Raw genomic sequence first — 21085 nt, 5'->3', positions numbered from 1 at the left:
ATGCATGCACATGTCCTTAGAGCCCTTTAATGTTTAACTGAAAGCCAACAGCTAATCAGAAACTGGCATCTGTGCTCTTTGAGTGCATTTATATCATGTTTTTCAAAAGATGGTTGTGACAAACACCTGGATGGTGAAACTGCTTCACATTTAGTATCCACAGAAAATACTTTCAAAGATTACCATATTGTTTCCATATCTTCCATATGCACGCAACTGGATATATACGTCTGTGTAAAGAGGTGTGTCACAGGGAGCGCATTCTTCCTTTAAGTGCTGATAAAGGCAGGTTTTCCATAACATGATTAAGTCTCCTTCAGGCTACAGATCTCTTCTTCCCAGTCATTTGAATAGTGAGCCGGCCCCTGTAGATGTTATCCCCCCCGAAGTTCAAACTCATGTTAAATGACTTCCTTCTTCCGGTGCAATCTTTTTGACTATGGTGTTGAAAACCAGGTGACTTGCCTTCAGGCGAGGCTTTATAAAGTCACATCCTGCATGCTGGATGAGATCCTGTAGTGTAGCCTGGGTGTCTCAGACTTATGTCTAAGAGGTTTAACAGTTCGTGCCTCAGAGATTAGTTAGTGCTTACAATCAGGAAGATTCCCGCTCAAACTGTATGTTTCAAGCCAGTTTAGCAGCTACTTACTCCCCTTAAAGATGCAGTACTAGAAATGAAAGCTTCACGCAGAATGCTTAAATGAATACATAACTTTATTTAAATAAATGCTTTGTCATAACAAAAACAGACAAAGGTTAAAAGAGTACATAAATTACAAGTTGAATAAATATTACACAGTGATATTCACTTTAATAATTTGAGCTTTTTTGTCTTTTTTTTTCTTATTTGTCTTATGTAGCTCCAAATACTGACCATTTTATTTCCTGCTATCCTCCTGCCACCGATGGGTCGATTTCACAAGCCAGTGAACACCAAATTACGAAACCCAATTGTATCGTCGCATTACATCCAAAAAGTGTTATGTATTCAGAAATAAAAGCTGTACTGTAGTTACTGTACTACTGAAGTATGTGAATTGAAATTCAAACCAAGTAGGAGATATGAAACCTGAGGAAGCTGCTACTCGCAAACAGGAATCCTGAATTCCAACCTGCAATTGAAATGAAAGAGATAACTGGAACGCTGATATTTGCCAAGTTCCAATTTCAGATATTTAAACTGATTGCAGTATTTCATTCCTCGGATTTCCACGACTCCCAGTTATTGTCCTGCTAACTGTATCTAATGTCATGCAATTGGTGACCCCACATCGGGGAAGTGGCTAGGCCCTGATCATGACCACTGCCCATGGCGCTCGCTCTCCCTCTTCTCTGTCTCCTCTGTCTCTATCTCAGCTGTCATCTCTGTGCAATAGGCCATGAAAACATCTCTAGCTGTGTTACTTTCAATCTACTTTTCCCTAAAAGATGCTGCTGTATTGGAGGTCCCAGGCATGGGCTTCACAGCCCCTGTCAACAAATATTACCTCAAAGCACCACCTCTGAAAGGTAAGCACAAGATAACACAACATTTAGCTTTTTTTACTTTTTGTTGTTCTTGCTGTTAAACTAACTTCATGATACCACATCTCAGGATGTTGCCGTGTGTCAATATCAATAGTGAGTAACTGAAATAAGTGCAAGCTGCTTATTTTCGAAAGTGGTAGCGGGGATTTGGTGTTGGAAGTGGGGCAAGGAGCCTTGACAATGTATTCCCAACTGGAAGCCATTTAGGATGCACACATCTGCAGAAGCATTAAAAAAAGCCCTAAAACACGATTTACCTCCGAACATCCTTTGGCTTCCCCTCTCTGGCAATCATATACATTGGCATTCACATGAAGAAGCATGAATCTTAGCTTATTGGTTGTCAAAGAGAAGAAGGAGGTTTAACGGACTGCAGTTCCTCACACATCATTTTTGTCCAGAACTACCCCCAGGCGGAGATTACAAATGGATTTGCAACATATTATCGACACCATTTCAAAGGACCTACCACATTCACTGTTCTTCTCTTAATCAGAACCTCTATTGTCATATCAAGTATCTGAAAATTGCCCCGCATGATATCCATGTCACTTTCACGTCAGTATTTAAATGTCTTTGCATATAGGAAGGCACTGTGACTTGCACACAGAGAGAGCGACTCTATTAAAGACCCTGTTATAACCTGTAACCTTTTTGTTTGGATCATGCCCCACTCAGATAAAGGTAGATAACCTCCGCATGGAGGCGTGTAAGCAGAAGGATTTCAGATTTTTAGCTTTTTTGACTTCCCTGTAGTTGACCTACAAGAATCCTTTGAAATTCTTTACAGGCTATTTTTCCCCCCAAGCACAATTACATTGTTCTCATACTTTGTTTCTACAGGAAAAACAAACATTCAGTAACTATATTTAAAAGTAATGTAATACACCATGGTTACACTGTAGTAGCAGTACTGAGGGGGAACCACTTGATAAAGAAACATGGCTCAAAAGTGGGTGGTCTTTACTTCACTGAAGGCAAAGAAAACAGCACAAACAAAACCATACAAAACTACACTTCACACAAATGGATCAGAGAAGCGGCCGGCCCGACTGGGAAGCTGGATTGCATGCACTCATGATCGGAGTCAGACTTGAGTCAGACTTAAGCTGAAAACGTTTAGTTCACCAGTAGAGCCAGCGGTGCTCTCTAAGCTCTGTGTCGCCCTGCATGGCAATGTCTGTTCAAATAGGCACAGTTGGCATATCAGGCTAGCTACATTGTCAAAGAGCCACATACATAGATTCATCTGTGATGGTCTACTTGCTTTTTTTTGTTTTTGTTTTTTTACGCTTTTACATTAAGAGAAGGCCAGTCCCGATACCACTTCAAGCTCTAGCAATACTTGTGACAAAATCAGAAAAAAAAACCAAAAAGAAAAAGGAAAAAAAAGGACATTCTTTTTTGTAATAGGCTCACTCCGTCATATACCAACATACATACCACACATTCAAACTGTACACATGCACGCGTCCATGCACGCATCATTTTGTGATTTTTTTTACACATATCCAAGCAGGTTCCCCTATTCATAAGTGCTCTGACAGAACCCAGATAGAGTCAACTGTTACAGCATATCCCTATCTCTTCTTTGTTTTTTTCTTTTGGAGAACAGATAAAAACAAATTACTCTGGCCAATCGTCAGCTCCACAGTGGCATCATGTTCCATGGCCTAAAACTGATCTGTTTTCAATCAATAAGCCTGATGCTGTTTCTCTCTTTTTCTTCTTTACAATTGTTTTAATTTCACCTCACACAAACCCACAGCTTCTATAAAAATATATCCATTAGTTGCATATATTTTCATGGATCTGCAGCCAAGGGACCAGGCTCATAGAAGGGCGGTCCCGTGATCATAATAGTCAAAGAATCTAGTAAATCTTCTGGGACTTTCACCCTCATTTAGAGAAGAGTGCTTGGTCAACTGAAAAGAAAGGAAAAAAAATACAGGTGTCTTTTTTCAGCCTGTTGTTTTGCGATTGGATTTTTTTTTCTTCTTTTTTTAAGTTGAAAAAACAAATCTTGAAGTGAACGTAGGGCGGAGCATACAGGTGTGATTCAGAGAGGAGGCGTGGGCCCTGGGTCACGTGGTGGTTAAGGGTTGGGGGATGGGGGAGGTCAAAATGGCCCTCCCAGTTTCACTCATTGTTATTGCTGCTGCTCTCCAGGTCTTTACACTGAATATCACCTCCGCTGTAGTCTGTGCCGGGGAGCTGAACACCGTACTTGTCAACACACCAGCAGATGCCTCGTTTGCGGCCACGAGATGGCTTGCACTGTGGAGAAGAAAACAGTGAGTTAATCCAGCAAGGTCCCATGTTAAAAGGCCTACATTTAAATGAGCTATTTTCCAACTATGTGATAACCACAAAGTGGGGATTTTTCTTAGTAACTCTGAATTATGGGGGAGAATTATATTTTAGCAAGGATAAACTGCATTTTTAGAGCTAGGGCTGCCTTGAGTTATTGGTGAATGATAGTTAGCTCTCTGCTAGCTTCCAGCACTGCTAATTGGAGTCACTGTATTTGACTTCTTTGGTTTAGGATGTTCATGTCCTTTGGAGCATTTTTGATGTTGTTCCATTTGAGAGGTCTGTGCACTGCTTTTTGTAAGTGAACTATTTGTTAGTTATTTAGCTCTAATTAACAGACATCTGTGTCTGTGTGGTAGAATGATGCAGTATTTGGAGGCAGCTTGCTAACCTGAACTTACCACTATCATCATAACAATGTTTATTTGCATTTCCTGGAGTGAATTCTCAAAGGGCTAAAGCTAACAGCTAGCAAGCAAGTCCACTGATTGCTGTCATTCCACTGAAATAACTATGTTTAATAACAATGAAATTATGCAGTTTATTGTTATGTTGGTCAAATGCTTGCTCAAAGGGTGGTGTGAGGCTATATAAGGTTTAAAGAATCAAGGCTCACCTGTTTGCGTTTGAAGAATCCTTTTCTGTCACAGTTGGGAAGGTACAAAGACAGCGCCATTACACGAGAAGTATCCTTCATTCCCTGAATGATCCCGTCCAGTTTTCTCCTGCATGGACCCTTTAGAGAAATGCAGCACGGGATTATTAACCAAACAACTACCAGTTGTATACTGAGATATACACCGCAAAAACCACATGAAACTTTGCACATGGAATACTTACAAATTCAGGCTCATGCTTGTCAATGGGCAGAGGAGAGTAATCAATGGTTGAGCCAATGATGCGCTGCTTGCCTTGCTTCCTCTTCTGCTCCTTGCGCACTGCAAGGACTTTTTTGCTGTTCACAATCTCTTTGGGATAGAGTGGTGGTGGTCTAACCCCGCCTGTACTCTGTGTGGTTCTGGTGTCCTCGTGTTCTCGGGACTCGCGATCTGCACCACAAAAAACAGCAACAACAGAAAGAGGTTACTTTTTTTTAAATTACATTTTTATGCGCATCCAGCAAGTGTAACTGGAATTCTCTTAAGTTAAAGTGCCTTGATGCATGCTCAATCATTCAGGTAAGGAAATCCCAAAAAGCTGATTCTGTTCATCTGGACGTAGCATAATGTGCTCGTCTCTTACGTTAAAGTTCAGAGAAGTAAGAAAATTTTGGGAGCCCAGTGGTAGCATTATTATTACTGGATTTTTTAGTTAAAGAATCAGAGAAATCTATTTTTAAATATAAAAATAAACTCTTTTAAATGCCTAATTTAGCTTTTATATGCTATACACAGTGAGCAAGAGAAAGAGAAGCAACTAAGTGTCAAACAAAGTTCCTTCTCACTTTTATCTCGTACTCATTTCTCATATCATTTCATGGTAGTTGTTTTGACTGGAACTTTAAACATTTCTGTGAAGGTAATGTCCTATCAAATGACATTAATAACATATTAATGTACAATATTAACAGTGACATGAGATTTGTTTTTGCAATGTTTAACAAACGGAAAAAAAATCTTAGTTTAGGATGTTATTTTGCATTATTGTATAGTCATCTGCATAAATGATAAATCATGCCTGTCAGTCCTTTCCACATACAAACAGTAACAGGTGGGTGCTTTTCCAAGGGTTTGTGCCAACTGTTGTTTAACATTTGTGTAGGGAGGAGAGAAGGCTGCAGCTCTGGCCAACAGCTGATGAACTCCTACTGGTAAGAGCTTAGTTTTAAATCATCTTTTCTCACCCAACCCCACTTATCAAAGGCCCTTTGCTCTATTTATAACTGGAAAAGTTTGAAATCCTGCATTCATGTTTGAGCTCAGGGCTATCTGTGAGGGAAAAAGACACAAAATATGTAGAAAAATATGCACAACATTTTTGCTCAACAGTCTACCAACAACACATCCTCTCATAAGTTTAAAAGTGAGACATGCCGGTCTTCACACATGAATCCAGACACACTGATATTTATGAGCATAAAGAGCTCTACTAATTGGGAAGCCTGGATCACGTGTTGCATGGAAAAAACTGCTAACATGTTATCTGGGCTAAACTGCAACCGGGCCTGAGGCCCCTGTGTGTAGTAACTTTATAGCGACGTGTCCCACATTAAACTGATTCAAATGTCAAGCTCAGGAAAATCCAGTTGCACCACGGAATCATATAAATGCTTGTACATTTGTGTCACACTGTATGCACTCCTTAGATGTAATTCCAGCTCCCCCAGGGGGCACTGTAGTCTCAGAGATCTGAAAGTCCCTTCTGACAGGATATTTACAGGTTGAGGTCCTTTATCCTTAACCCAAACCCTCCCCTCCCCCTATTCCTATCTTTGGGGCTCAGCCTCTTAAGCCTGGACCCCCAGCCAGAGGTTCTTTGAGGTCACAGAAACAAGCCCTCCACTTCCCCCCTCTTGGCTTAGCTGTACCATAAGTACTGAGTTATTGTGGGGACTTTGCCAGGCCCCAAATGGCTGAAGCCATGGTGCCAGTGGATGACCCTGGTTATATTTATCTGACAAGGAAACCCGCCGTGGTGCACGAGGCCAGGCGCACTGAACCAAAGAGGAATGTTGGCTGCAAACTATATGGCCAACTGCTGCTGGAAGACAAATCAACTTCCATACATGAATATGTTACTTATGAATATAACAATATGTTAGAAATGTGACAAGTTGCATGACTCTGACTGGCCTCTTGGTAGAGAGCCAGCCTGGAGAAAGGCGCTGAGACGTAACAAGGATACGAGCTCAGAGAAACTGATGTTCAAAGAGCCTGACACAGCATGAGTGTCTGGGAGTCTTTGGGAGGGGAGGGGGAGGTGGGGGCTGGAGGCAGGGTGATTACCAGAATTGGGTCTTTGGCTTCTGCGCTGCACTGCCGTCTCTTTGAAATTAATCTCGCAACCCATGACTTGGCAGGCCTCAGTTTGTGTTTAGATATGTCCTTGTGTCTCCCCGCTCAGACTAAGGGGCTATTGCGTGCTATAAATAAACACGTCAAACAAGCATTCTCATGTACACCGTGCATGTGACCACTTTGGAAAACCTTTTTATTTCTGCTGTACAGTCTAATACTTTCTCAGGGCGCTTGATTAAAATGCCACATATCTGGCAATAAAATATCCTGGTGAAAATAAACGTTCTCTGTCGGTCGCTTTGAGAACATGCCTGTCTGGAGAGAATACGGTTAACAATGCGGGACAGATGAAGGTTTTCAAAAAATTCATGCAGCTTTCGAAAAGACAATGGTGCCTGACTTCCATGCTTGCGCTGAAAAAAAAAAAAATCACAAAAATCACAAAAATTCATCTTTTCTGATGTGGCCTCTTAGGCTCTGCCACAAAAACTCAGTTTTTCCATGCTAAGGGTACCCAGCTTGTAAAGGAGTCTTAAAGGGTCTGTGTTTAACTCCTGAAACTCGGCCAAGATGCTGGACGGGGGCCAAGTGAGCCAAGTCATGTGCATCTCTTCCATTCAGCCGAGCCCAAAGCCGTGCTGCTATCGCTTCTCCCTCTGCTCGAGCTAAAGATTTCATTAGGGCAAGAGGAGTGGAGTAGCCAAAGGAGGTGCACCTGATACTCCTCTGTTTAAAAATTAACATCTGCACACAATTATGCTTCATGAATATCCCAAGTTTCTTATGGGCACAAGTCCAAGAATGAAAGATAAGCTGCCCCTTCTTTTGATTTTTCTCTCCACTGGGTCTTTAAGACTGTAACAACATCGTTTAGAGAAAAAAACAAAACAGGACAATGGATTCTCCCACCTTCCATTGGATTTCCCAACATTACACCACGTTTGTTACGTCTTGCCTTTGATAACGTCAGTCTGTGCCCTGCATCTGAAATTACATCTTTACAAGATGTAAGAGAGCGGTGAATAGAGGTGCTGTTTAATCTCATCTGGGGGTAGGACAAGATAATTGTGGGGATAAATGAGCCTAAGGGCATCTGTTATATAAAGCACAACGTTAGTAAGCCATCCCTCTGTGTCACACTGCCTCCGCTACTTAATATTTGAAAGCAAGGGCACGGCCCAATAACCCTGCAGTTTCTAGAGCAGGAAAGGAGGTGTGAACAAGCCAAGAGGGATTGTGGGAGTCGCTAAGGAGTGTGTGCAGCAGCATAAAAGTTATCTGATGAGAAAAGGAAATGGGTCCAAATTATGGCAACGTTGCCAGTTGCAGAGCTCTTTTATGGCAAAAGAGTTTTCAGATAAAATGAAGAGTTTGTTTCAGTGGCAAAAAGTAATGAAATGGCACGAACAGCCATTTGAGTTTTCATTAAGAGATTTTGATCCAAACAGGCCAACAAGATACATCCTCTGCACATTACATGACAGATGCGCAGTGGTTTCCTGAGAAGGATTAAGAGACCGATGACTGAAAAAGGCTCACTTCCAAACCAGCTGGAACAGTGAGAAAATCTGGACTTTATCAAATATTCTGTCCAGGTTTTTTTTTTTTGTTTGTTTTTTTTTACCACAAGTGCAAGTGAATTATGTTTTGACCTGCATGTCCTGTTGTTTCACTGGGATTTCTGTTGTTCGGCCTTGTGCACGCTCTCAATCAGCTTCTGAATATGCAGGAAATAACACTTCCCATGGTATTGTGCACGCAGAATATGTTCATTGCAATCAAAAAGTTTCCTGCTTTTCTGAATGCATGGTATAAATAGCAGCAAGAACAATTCAAGGATTATAAATTGCAAAACAGGGCCTATGAGAGGATGCAAAAGCTTTCAAAGAAGGAAATGCTGCTATAGGTAAGCAAACTTCCTGACCTGTTTACAGTTTCCGTGATGCTAAATGTTCAGTTTTATGTTGCAGAGCGTTCGAAAAGTAAATTATTAGAGTAAGGCGCATGGCTGCTCTACTCTACATTGCTAATTTTGGTCTGAGGTCTCATCCCATATCTGAATTTGGTTTTCAACAAGCCACATGGACAGACGCAACCTCTTTTTGGGTCACCATTACCACAACACAATTGCTGGGTGTGACGACGTTCTGACTCCCCAGTGGCAGAAGAAGCTATTTTGGCGAGCATCAAGCGCTGTAGAGTGGATGTACTGTATAGGGAGAACGAGGGGAGGAAAAGAAGTCCACAGTGGATGAGAAGCTAGCTGCTTCTTCAAATCAAAACTGAGAATCAGTCTTCATACAGTTTAAAGAAATCACTACATGGCCGTTTAGGAGAATGGAGCCAAACTTTTTAGAAGTTTGTTGTACTGCTCACTTTAAATAGTCCTCTATAAGGACAATAATATAATTATTGGTCTAGAATGTAACCAGGTTGGAGTGGAGTGAGATTACAATATCCAGATCAGGCCTAAACACATGTGACATCATCATAAAATCCTGCACTACAGTGAGAGTTGATTTCTTTCACAACTGTTGCCACCGGCAGATTAGGTGTCAGTGACCGGTAAGCTGTACAAATACCACTGTAAAATTTTATTGGAAGAATTCAAGCAAGCATGCCAAAGAGGGTATTTGCTTGCCAGCAACAACTCCAGTGGTGTTGACTCTCATTCTGTACCTGGAAAAAAAAAACTCAGTAGTATCAGTGTCTCATCCGAGAAATCACTTCGCTATCTTTTGCCACGAATTGCAAGCTTTTCAAGTGGTCATGTGATATCTTTGGAAAATGATCTTTCCAATAACTCTGCCTAGCACCTGCAGCACACGAGCTGCAGCATGGTAAGCTTTCACTGCACTGTCTCAGATGTTCAAGGTGAGATGGATGGAGAGCCGCATACAGTCTTTCCTTTGCCTGTCATGAAGCTGTGAGGCAGCTGGAGTCACTCGTGACCGGAGATATATCTAACGTGGCATGCCTTTATGCAACGTACATATTAGACAGAGTACGGTGGCTGGTTGTCTACAGTTGGAGAGAGTCAGCGTTTGCATCATTTTCTCAGCTACAGCCGAATAACCCGCCGTGCCAGGGACGATGTGAACGTGGAAAAAGCAGATGGTAATGCTCATGAATTGAATAGCATTCTAAAATTATGCGACAACAAGTGTCACCGAGGCTGAAACTGTCTGGCAGCGGCTGAAAACTGCATCTACACACACATTAAGGACCCGGGCAAATGTAAAAGTATTAAAGTTGTCAGTAAAGGCAGCAGGTTTTCTGTTGCTAGGCTAATAAGGAGCATAGTATTTCTGTCCATGTGTAAGAAGAGTATTCTGGTTTTGGAACCACTCCCTAATCATCTTTTGTTTCTTGGCAAAGAGCAATCTGTTAAAACATAAGGCCTTTTCAGAAGCTTGAAGGACGGGAGGCGTGCTGCCATGATGTCATATCTGTTGGCAAGCTTTCTGGGGTCTGATTCACTCACAGGGGGCTAACAAAGTCTAAGTGCCCCGGGAGCACATACCACCTCCTGTGCCTTACAATCCAAGCCACTCCTGGGATCACAGTGCAAGAGCAAAACATGAATTAATGCACTGCTGGGACATGAACCCAGATGCAGAGTGATGGCCAGGATTCTTGTTCTTTAAAAGGGAGGGGGGAGTGGGGGACTAGAGGATAGCAAAGATTCCTCCTCGCCATTGTTTGACTGTCCCAGTCAGTATTTAGTGGGCCGCAGCTCTCGTGGCCTCACGAGTGCGGTGGACACTTGAGCTCCTCCTCTCTGTGTCTCTGTGTTTGCCTTGCTCAGCTGGTACAGCGCGCAGACAGCTGCAACCCCACACGACAGGAAACCAGAAGCTCACCTCATGAGCTCCCGTCCGCAGAGCTGTTTGACAGAAGGCCCTTCAGAGGAAAGAGCGTGCCGGAGGCATTCTGCTGAATCATTGCGCTGTGACTGAGAGCCCTGCAATGAATGCACCGCCCGGGGCAGGAAAAGATGCTCCGGTTACCTCCGTGGACCAACACAGAAGCCAGGTTCTGCTTGTGTGTGTGTGTGCGTGCGTGTGTGTGTCGGCGCAAACCAAAGTGAGACAAAACTGCCTGAGGTGTCATCACATGCAATACACACCCAGAGACCCACACAGCCCCACCCAAGTATATGTGGCAGCAAATACACACAAACTTGGAAAACAAACACAAAAGACTACATCATTTCACATACTGACTGAAGCTTTACCAAACCTGTGATTGCCTGAGTGTTTTGTAACGGCAGTCATAGCTGGACCCATAGAAGAGAGATGAGGGGTTGCTCACAGGGTGGACATAACCTCATGACTCCATCAATAGTATAAATGAGCCCAGTCGAAGCGTATTTTACAGAGTGAGGCTTGTAGCCAAAACCTTTGTGGTTTCCACCTACTTATCTAGTTGTTGACAAGCTGCTAAAACTCTGAGTCAAGGTGGACCTGTCTGCTTCCCTCAGAAATATCTTAAATCATTCAAGACTGTTGGCCCAGCTCTCCTTCTCCCTCTCTCTCTCTCTCTTTCTGTCTATATCGGTCTTTCTCTCTTTTCTCTCACGCACACAGATTTAGTGGTAATCCGACTCGAAACACCACCCATAGGGATAGCCTGCAGCCCCAAATCTGCCTAAATTCTGCTTTAAAGAGATCCAAAGTTTATAGAGTGGCAGCTCATTTTGTCTCATACAGTAGAAGCCTTCGATCGATTTCACAGTTTAAGCAGTTGGACGGGAAAGGCGAAAAACAGAGAACAGCTCTGGCGTGTGGATGGAAAATCGAGGGCTTTGACAGACACTTGTTAGAGCTGGATGTTAAAGGAGGCTGAAGCATGAACCCTATTTTCATCTGAATATTACTTGCATAGAATAAACCAACATTCAGTCCACGGCCACCTTTCGTGCGTGCGTCAAGAGACGCGTAAAACTGTTTCAAAAAGACTGTAAACCTGTAAATATTTTAAAGCGGGGACTGTCTGGATCATTGTCAACCACTTTCGGGTTTCGCTAAACCGCAGTCTGACAGCCACTGCCCCGTACTGCAGGCGCAGCTCAGCCGGGACACGCCATGTGCGTTCACCACAGCTAAGAGTCGATCCCGCAGCAGATTAACCGGCACCGGGCGACACGAGCGGAGTGTTTGTTCACGCCGTGTTATTATTGTGGAGATTCAGCCCTTTAAAACTTCTGTGCTACAGCTAGATGCTCAGCCTGACACCAGAAGGAGCATGTGTGATCTGCGCAGAGAGCCGGAATGAGCTCCTACAGTCAGTTGATTCAAAGCGGTGGATAAAAGTTAATCAGATGCCACCTCAAACCATATGTCAAACAAACGCGCCGGTACCGGCTGCTCGCGCTCCAGGGCTCTGCGCTTCTTTTGCATGGCAGAGAACTATTTCGGGTGGTCTAAGTGAGGAGGGAAGAACTTGGGAAAAGGGGTTGAATTTCATTTAAGAGGGAGATTTTGCATTTAATAAAACAGAGCAGGCTACTGTGCTGCCTTTTGGTTGGTCCCTCAGGCTGCAGGAGCCTTTCTCAGAGTAACACACGCTGGATCCCGGCGTGGGACAAGATGTCAACAAACACTGATAAACAGAGGAGAGAGAACACCCAGGGGGTCCCGATGCAGACGAGAAGTTACATTTCTCACACATTTTAAACCCATGTTCGCTCTCAAGCATGCATTCAGTCACCCAGCAGTGAGCGTCTTACCTATGGGCGGGTGGGCAGGTTTGTATCCTTTCTCGTTGGTGCACAGTCCCCTGCCGTGGAGAAGGGCGTGCAGGGGTTTCTCCTCCCCGCTCCTCGGCAGGCAGCGGAGGCCCTGGGCGCACGTCCCGGTGTAAACGCCGCACGCCTGTCCCTCAGACAGTGCGCACGTTAGGCAGCAGCCGCAGCCCGGCTCCTTGACCAGCTGGCAGCCGACCGGCACCGGAGGACACATGGACAGCGCCTTCTGGTCACAGGGCTCGCACGGAACGTATGAGCCCAAGCACCCGGACAGCCCCAAGATAAATGTCACCAGGAGGCAAAAACTCAGAAACATTGTTGGCGTTCTCTTCAGCTATAGCTTAACCTCAATGCGAAGAGGAGGGGAAAAGTAGCTTGGTCTAATGAACACAATGCCTCAGTCAGATAATCCGATTTTTACAGTTAAAGCCAAGAGTCTTTATCCAAGAGTGTTGCTATCTATAAAAAACATTAATGGTAAGGTTTTTTCTGTGAACGCTGCAGAAGGACTTTAAAGGACCAATTAAAAGTACGTGCGCTATTTCCCCCCCCCCGAAATGTTGTCCTCTGCTGGAGCAAAGCAATTCTGCGCACAAAATCTCTTTCCCCGTCTGTTTGGACTCCGGTACTTTCTCCACCACAAGTTTCTTGAGCAGACTGATCAACTTGAGAGCAGCCTTGCCTTTTAAAAAACAGCCCAAACCCCTAACTATGAATACGCTAAACAGCAGGGAGGGGAGGCGCACTTGTTCCGCAGTTTGGCACGCGGCCAAACTTTTTTTTTTCAGGAGCAGGAGGATCGCTCTTTCACCCTGAAGGCTGAGCTGATGCCGAGGTGCAAGAGGCAAAAGGCAACAGCAGCCCTCATCAAAGCATTTCAGCTAGTCGAAACCTGTAGGCTTCTGTACTGCCTATAGATTTTTTTTTTTTAAGTAGTTCACATTTGTATTCTGTAATAAATTCTCACACTAAAAAACGAAACTGGGAGACGGATATTTCAGCTGTTGATTCTCAGAAATAAACTCTGGGGAAAACCTCACACAAGATTTTTGGCGCCAAACAAAATGGGGGAAAATACGTTTTTACGCGCAAAAATAATCCATTCTAACTTGTGAACGTTTTATCCCGAAAACTTTTGTTCAAGCCTCAAGGAAACGTCGTTACCTTACGTTACATAACGATTCCCCGCGGTCATGAAAACGGGATCATCGGTAACCCCCTACTTGAGTCATAATGCTGTGTGTTTGCCACGGGGTTGGATGGAATATCGTCAATGCTGCGTTCGGGGAAGGTGCGTGATATCATTACTTAGGGTTATAAAACGGTTGGAACGGTAACATTTAGAAGATTTGCCATTTTTCAATCCAGTTTTACCCCCCCGACACACACACACACACACACACACACACACACACACACACACACACACACACACACACACACACACACACACGTTTAGATATCACTCACAGGGATACCTGCTCCACTCTAAAGCCTGCACCTGTTGCTTCTACTGGGCACCATTTGTGTTAGAAATATAGCCAGAAGGGAAACCCACCAATGTGCTACCTCTCTCTCTCTCTCTCTCTCTCTCTCACACACACACACACACACACACACACACACACACACACACACACACACACACACACACACACACACACACACACACACGTGCGCGCACGCGCATAAGGAACCCAGAGTCATGTTTTCGAGAAAGAAGAGTCAGAGAGAGAAGGGGAAAATGTCACGAACTCTGGGTTTGAGGCTGACAACTGAAGTGTAGCCGCCTTCTATTATTTTATAGCCTGTATGCAGAACAGTGCCTGATTGCTTCAGCGTGTGTGTCTGTGTGTGCGTGTCTACCACATATGCACTCTCGATCACACACTCGGGGCTGTTATTCCCATCTCTGCAGCTTTTAGGACAGATTTTCTTTCTTTCTTCACTACCAGCAGAGAGTCAGGAAGCCGTGTCGATTTTCCTTCCCATATTCACTCACCGCTTGATAAACTGGCCCACAATCATTTCCTAAACGTGGCTATCGGTTTATCTCATCCTGCTCCTGCAGGCTGAGGATCCACGGAGGTGATTTGTTGTTTAGGTGTTGAACACTAGAAGGCGCTGTTAGCAGTCACAAACTCCACAGGAGCTCCCTGATAACGTTTGTGCTTTTGAAATCTCTATTTGCACATAACTGAAATCATGTCTTTGTTCCAAAGGCACAGAGTATGTGGTGCTATGGTATTAGTGCATATGAATCTAAAACAAAAAAGACTACATCAATATTTATTTGTAGCCAATTCTTAGAATTTTTGCCTGGATTACATAATCTCACTTGCATGAAGCTGGATCCACACGGGCACCTCGTTTTCTCTCTAATCGCTCTGGTACGTGTGATGTGTTTGCACCTCATAGTTAGTGTTGCACACGTTTAGTGTTTTCTTTGCTTCATTTCAGCCGTGATTGTTTCAAACTTGGTTTACAGAAGATGTTGAAAGCTTTCATAACCACTGTTTTCCCCCATGGCTTTTTCTCTGGTTTCCCTCACATGCCTCCATCAGTGTTATCGCCCTCACATCTCTTGCTTTCAACCATACACATCTGAAAACGGAGTGAGCTTTTTTTTCTGTCAGAGTTTGACACAAAGAAATAAAAGCGGGGCGGGGGGGAGGTGGTCACAAAGGACTCCAGAAGCCACAGAAAACTGCACAGGGTGAACTGTGATGGTTAAATGTCTCAGTAGTCAGCTCCAGGGCGAAGAGCTGCGGTGAGTCAGTGTTCCCTCCAAAACCAACAGGAGCGGCAAAACCCTGCAAGACATAAATCTGAGCTCCTTTAGTCAAACCAGAGCAGCGATAATGAGCCGGATTAAGATAGTAAAGCAGAGTGGATTAATGATGCATCCACTAAATCTCAGCTGGGCATGAGACGATGGATGAAGAGAGGATGACAAATTACAAAGAAAATATGCTCCCAAAACAAGCCCCAGTTAAGGCTGTACATTAACATATCATCACTGCCGAGGGGACACGATGTTCCTGTTCTTTTTTCCTTATTTTGCTCTCATTCTTTTCTCAATGCAAATCCGGGTTCCCCAAAGATCTGTTCATGCATCAATCCATCTGTTACTCCCTCTGTCCCACCCTCCTCCTCCCCATGCATCATTCTGACTTAAAGGAGCAATAACAAAGTTTGCACAAAGTGTGCAAACCCGTGACTAGATGTCTTCTTTGGGTGGTGGTGTGTTTTGAATGCCAGAGGACTCATCTGAGAGTTTCTCAGAGTGCATCTACACTGCTCAACTGCCAGCATTTTCTATTGCTCAGCACTGCAACTGCAGTCCAAGGGATCAAGCAGCATCTCAGAACATCTCAGCAAAAGATGCTTAAAGCTCTGCTCTCACAATTATTTTTTTGTTCAGAGGCATTTCTGTTGGATCTCAACTGAGCTTTAGGATTGATGAGTTAAAATTATACCCAACCCCCACCCCCATATTTTAAATAAGCATGTACTCATAAAGGTTGGTGTGTTTAATACATTTTCTTGGAGTCACTGAAATTGCTTTGAAAATCCTGCATGTGTTGCCATCTAGTGGTGGAATTATTCAAACCATAACTGTGATATGGTATTGTACAAAGCCACAGTTGAACTTTTTAGTTTCTTTCTAAGCACTTTAAGGATGCGGCATTCACACCTATGGCAGCTTCCTAATAACTAATTAACCTGACATGCATGTCTTTGGATTGCGGGAGGAAGCCGGACTACCTGGAAGAAAACCCACACAGGGAAATGGAAAAGGTGCAAACTGCACACAGAAAGAAACTAGAAGGTTGGAATCCAGATCTGTGCTTCTAACTAAGACATCACTGCGCAGATGATGGGCGTGACTGGACAACTTAAACCCACAGGGGTCAGTGCAACAACGATTCCAAACCTTTTAGTCTTTCTAGAACAATTTGCACCAAAACGAACTTTTAATTTCAGGCTGTGTGGATAATCAAAATGTGTTTTTTCAACGCAGCCTGTTACCCTCCTCCCCAACACAGCAACAAAACACTGAAACACTGTCTGAGCAGTTTTATACCTTAAGATTTTTCCTCATCTCCACATACGTTGTCCTCTGGGCCAGCTGATGCTGGCCCAAGCAAAAATCATTTCAAGACATGTTTCAGGCTTCACATGGCTCCCTCTGGGGCTCCAAAACGCTTTATGGAATATGTTAGACACATGTGGATGTGTCTGCCACAGACCGGTAAACACGTTTTGATGTGCGCAATTTTTGGATCAGCTGAGCTGTAACAAAGTTTACAACATATCAGTTACAGTTTTTCAAATTGTGTACTGTAACCACAGCACAGTTATGGCACTTTGTACAATGGTTTAATGGTTTTTGCACATGAAATCCTTTGACTAAGTTTCAAACAATGACAGTAAAAGAAAAGGAAACTTTTTGGGGACTTTCTACATTACACAAGGCATAAAGTTATTCAGCTTTTTATGCCAACTGGCTTAATTTGCATGGTGCTTATATAAATTAAAGTACTGTCATTGTCAGCACTATGTGCCACGTTCAGCTCTTGTAGCATACATGCACACAGTGTACATATCAAATGTTGCTTCTGCTTCTGTGAGTTTATGTATGTCTAATAGTGTGCGTATGCACATGTGCTCCAATTTTATGTTTATGTGCTCAAGTCGCTCTGGATATGTTGTAGACGGCGTGTGTGCGTGAGTCTTTGTGTGGGTAGGTGTATTTGTGTTTTATGTCTTTGCGTTCCCCTTAGATGGAAAATAACGAACAGCAGAGAACGCAGCTCGTAATTTTTCCTCTTCCACTTCATCAAGTCGGCACTTTACATATACACGCGAGGAGCGCGCGATACACAAACACTCTAGTGCACACAAACAGTTTCACTTCCAAGGACATACAGAAAGGTGTTGTTGTGTATATCTGTTGAGACCAGACAGCGTGGCTCCAGGAATTAACCTGTTAGCATTGTCAGCATTTCAAATGTCCCGTCTGCACTGTGTCATTTAAACTGCTGAATAAAACTGGAGGCCGTTGAGTCAAAAATCAGTAGAAAAAAAGGAAAAAGACACAAGGATGCAGGGACGAAGAGAGCTTTCCATTTTGCTGAGCTCATTAGGAACTTTGATTTAAGGAATAATGGAGAAGGTTGGGTTTATTTTTTAGGAAAGCAATGGATTCTTATGCTACAGGGAGCCACTAAACCTATTTATTCCATTTGTCTGGGCTTCAGTTGTCTGGAACACTTTAATATCTTATTACCCATGAATGCTGCTCCAGTCTTTTCTTCTCTGTCAGGAATAAAAAAAATATTGACATTTTGGTGCCTGACTTTGGTCAAATTTTAATAAACCATATTGAATGTCAGTGCAAAATATGAGCTATTGACAGATCCAATACCAAAAAACTGATATCAATATCGGCCTTGAAGCATTTAAAACCATTTGGAAGATGACTGGAAAGAAAAGCTGGTGGTTTTAGCTCTATATATCCATTGGCTCAATGAAAGCAACATGCAGATAAATCTTAGCAATGTGGTTTATTTTTCTAAAAGCATCCACTCACTGGAAGTGTGGACAAAGCTTTTAATTCACCAAATAGTGAGAAATATTCAGCTCGTGGCCCCTTGGATCGCATCTCCCGATAGTTGACTGTGTTGCTATAGTGGCATTGTCAACAGCACGGTGAACTTTGGGACGATGATCGCCCCGCAGGTTTCCATTAACATCGAAACGCCTGGATGTGACCATGAGAAGACCTGCATGATCCTGTAACGTGAGTCGGTGCGAAGGCTTATCTGAGCGCTGTGATGGAAACTCTGCAGATCGAGATAAGCTGGTGGCGTAAAACCCTACACAAGTGGTACTCTTTTTATAGTCTATTAATGTATGGTTGGCCTACAGCATTTCCAAAACAAAACCCATTTAGAGACAGTCCTGCTTTCAGGACTGGTCTCGTGCCAAACCATTTGCTGGAAATGGCTAATCTGGGCTTTGTTAAAAGGTAATGTATTTGTGGATGGTTGAGGATGATTTACTTAAGGCTGCATTTCTCATTGCCACCTGCATATTCCCTATCATATTCCTTGTGCTTTTAACTGACAGGGCATCTTATGCAACCGACCTCACAAAAGATGTTTGTCTTTGTTGATATGTGTACGTGAATATGCGTGTTTGCATAAAGGCGGCAGGCCGGGTCAAAAGTGACTAATCAAGCTTACAAATATTTAAATTTTTTTTACATCAAGTACTCCTCAAGTCTTCTTTAAACACTTTCAGACACTTTAGTTAGTCCGTACTTAGCCAATGCTCTCATGCAGAATGTCTCAGACTAAGATAAACATTAAAAATGCTTCGGCTATAAATTAAATGGAATTCCTTCACTGGCAACATTTCAAGCAAAAGCACAAACAGCTACATACAGAATAAAACAAAAAAGGCACATCCATCATCAGTGTTTGAGCAGTGCAAAGCTGAAGAGCTAAAGATAAAGATTTCAGACTCACAGACTGACATTCCAGTTCACTGCACTATGGAACAGAGGTGTGTTTTATTAGAATAGCTAACAGCAAATGTCAGGGTGGAAATGGTGTATAAGCAGTGAATTGGATTTATATAAAAATGTCAATCTAATGAATCTAAAACCAACAGTCTAGGAAAAAAGAAAACTTTCCCAAGCAAGCTAAATGTCTGTCATTCATTTCAGGGGCTAAATCTAATGCCTAATACTTTCATCCAGGCCTCGCCAACAGCTCTGAGTAAAAGACCTGATATTGAGCAGCTCAGGTATGTGCCAACCTTTGGGTATGAATGGCATTTTGGATGTTAGGAGACATGTTGGCAGAGGCTGATTCTCACTGCCAGGATCCAGCTGGAGACCACATCAAGCACATTAACATACTAGCATGTTGTGCCAGGCTCAGTGTGTGCGAGATGAGTTATGATTGTGATGAGTTTGAGCCGGATAGTGAGTTGGATAGAAAAATAAGCAAACCTGAGATCAGATATCATAAGCATAACATTTGAGAACATTTAGGCAAAAGAAGAGCCTACATTCATTCATACTAGTGGCTCTTTGGTGCAGATTAGTGTGCAATGCGCTAAATGGTGATGTGATGTAATATACTCGTGTAAACACTGACAGATGCATCACAACCAATCTGAGGTCTCGTGCTTTACCCACAGATACTTCACGCTGCAAAGAAGTAGCTGTGGATCAAACCACCAGCATTCAGATTAGTAACAATGCTACCAGTTTGGTTCTTGGGCAAGATAGTGAACCCCAAGTCACCCCTGAAGCATCCACCAGTGTGTGTGTGTATGACAAATAAAGTTCTATATGTAATGAATAAACATTTTAAATATGTATGTTGTAATGTAAAGCCAGTCAGTGCAAAGGCATGCTGTATACTTTATTAGGTATAGCTTGATGGTTCTGGGCTGGACCCCCTTTTACCTTCAGAACAGCATTCATTTTTCATCACACAGGTTCAACAAGATACTGGAAACATTACTCAGATATTTGTTTTTGACACGACAGCATCACACAGTTGTCGGCTGCACATCCGTGATGTGAATCTCCCATTACTTCACTGCACTCTGTTGAATTGAAACCTGGTGACTGTGGAGGTCATTTGAGGAAGTGACCTGACTGTGATGTTCAGAAAATTAGTACAAAATGATCTGAGCTGTGTGACATGCAACGTCATCCTCCTGGAAGCAGCCATCAGAAGTACACTGTGGTCATAAAGGCATGGACACGCTCAGCAACAAACTCAAGTAGGCTGTGTTCAGTTAGTACTAAGGAGCCCAAAGTTTTCCAAGAAGATATACTCCATATTATACCATCATCACCTGCGTGAACTATTACTGTATACAAGGTAGAATGGATCCATGCTTTCATCTTTTTACACCACATTCCATCGAAATTTTACAGAAGAAAACAAAACTCATCAAACCAGGAAACGTTTTTGCAATCTTTTCTTGTCCACTGTTGGTGAGCTCATGTGAATTGTACCCTGTTCTTAGCTGACAGGAGTGGCATCCAGTGTGGTCTTCTGCTTCAAGCTTCAACATACTCTGCATTCAGAGATGCTCTGCACACTTTGGCTGTAACAAGTGGTTATTTGAATTACCCGGGGCTTCCTCTAACCTTGAAGCAGTGTTGCCCATTCTCTTCTGACCTCTGACATCAACAAGGCATTTTCACCCTGAGACCTGCTGCTCACTGGTAGCTTCTCATTTTCAGACCATCCTCTGTAAACCCTAGAGATGGTTGTATGGGAAAATCCCTGCAGATCAGCAGTTTCTGAAATACACAGAGCAGCCTGTCTGGCACCAGCAATGTTTATAAGTTCCTTAGATCACTTTTCTTCTTTTCTTTCTTCTTGTTCTGATGTTCAGTTTGAACTTTGGTAGGTCATATTAACCTAAATGCACGGAACTGCTGCCATGTGATTGACTCATTAGATAGCTAATGAACAGTTGAACAGGTATACTGAATGAAGAA

At 43.0% G+C, this 21085-nt stretch overlaps 1 protein-coding gene across 1 annotated transcript; it reads right to left on the bottom strand.

Moving 5' to 3' along the window:
- Positions 1–696: 696 nt before the first annotated feature.
- Positions 697–13228, bottom strand: igfbp5b (insulin-like growth factor binding protein 5b). Its single transcript, XM_085434583.1, has 4 exons — positions 12529–13228; positions 4681–4889; positions 4457–4576; positions 697–3804 (listed from the first exon to the last, which is right to left on the bottom strand). Exons 1-4 carry the CDS (start codon positions 12860–12862, stop codon positions 3667–3669), a joined length of 801 nt encoding a protein of 266 aa, XP_085290709.1. The 5' UTR covers positions 12863–13228; the 3' UTR covers positions 697–3666.
- Between the last annotated feature and the right edge of the window lie 7857 nt (positions 13229–21085).

Source organism: Copadichromis virginalis, linkage group LG16 (assembly GCF_057382275.1).
Source record: "Copadichromis virginalis isolate Kocher_CV1m ecotype Utaka linkage group LG16, C_Virginalis_male_GT1.1, whole genome shotgun sequence".
In the NCBI taxonomy this organism is placed as follows: Eukaryota; Metazoa; Chordata; class Actinopteri; order Cichliformes; family Cichlidae; genus Copadichromis; species Copadichromis virginalis.
This window is presented reverse-complemented; position numbering and strand designations above follow the sequence as displayed.

Coding starts and splice junctions, on each gene's coding strand:
- igfbp5b (XM_085434583.1), bottom strand. CDS start 12,862: ATGTTTCTGAGTTTTTGCCTCCTGGTGACATTTATCTTGGGGCTGTCC. Junction 4,890..12,528: donor ACCTGCCCACCCGCCCATAG/GTAAGACGCTCA, acceptor TTTGTGGTGCAG/ATCGCGAGTCCCGAGAACAC. Junction 3,805..4,456: donor GATTCTTCAAACGCAAACAG/GTGAGCCTTGAT, acceptor TCTTCTCCACAG/TGCAAGCCATCTCGTGGCCG.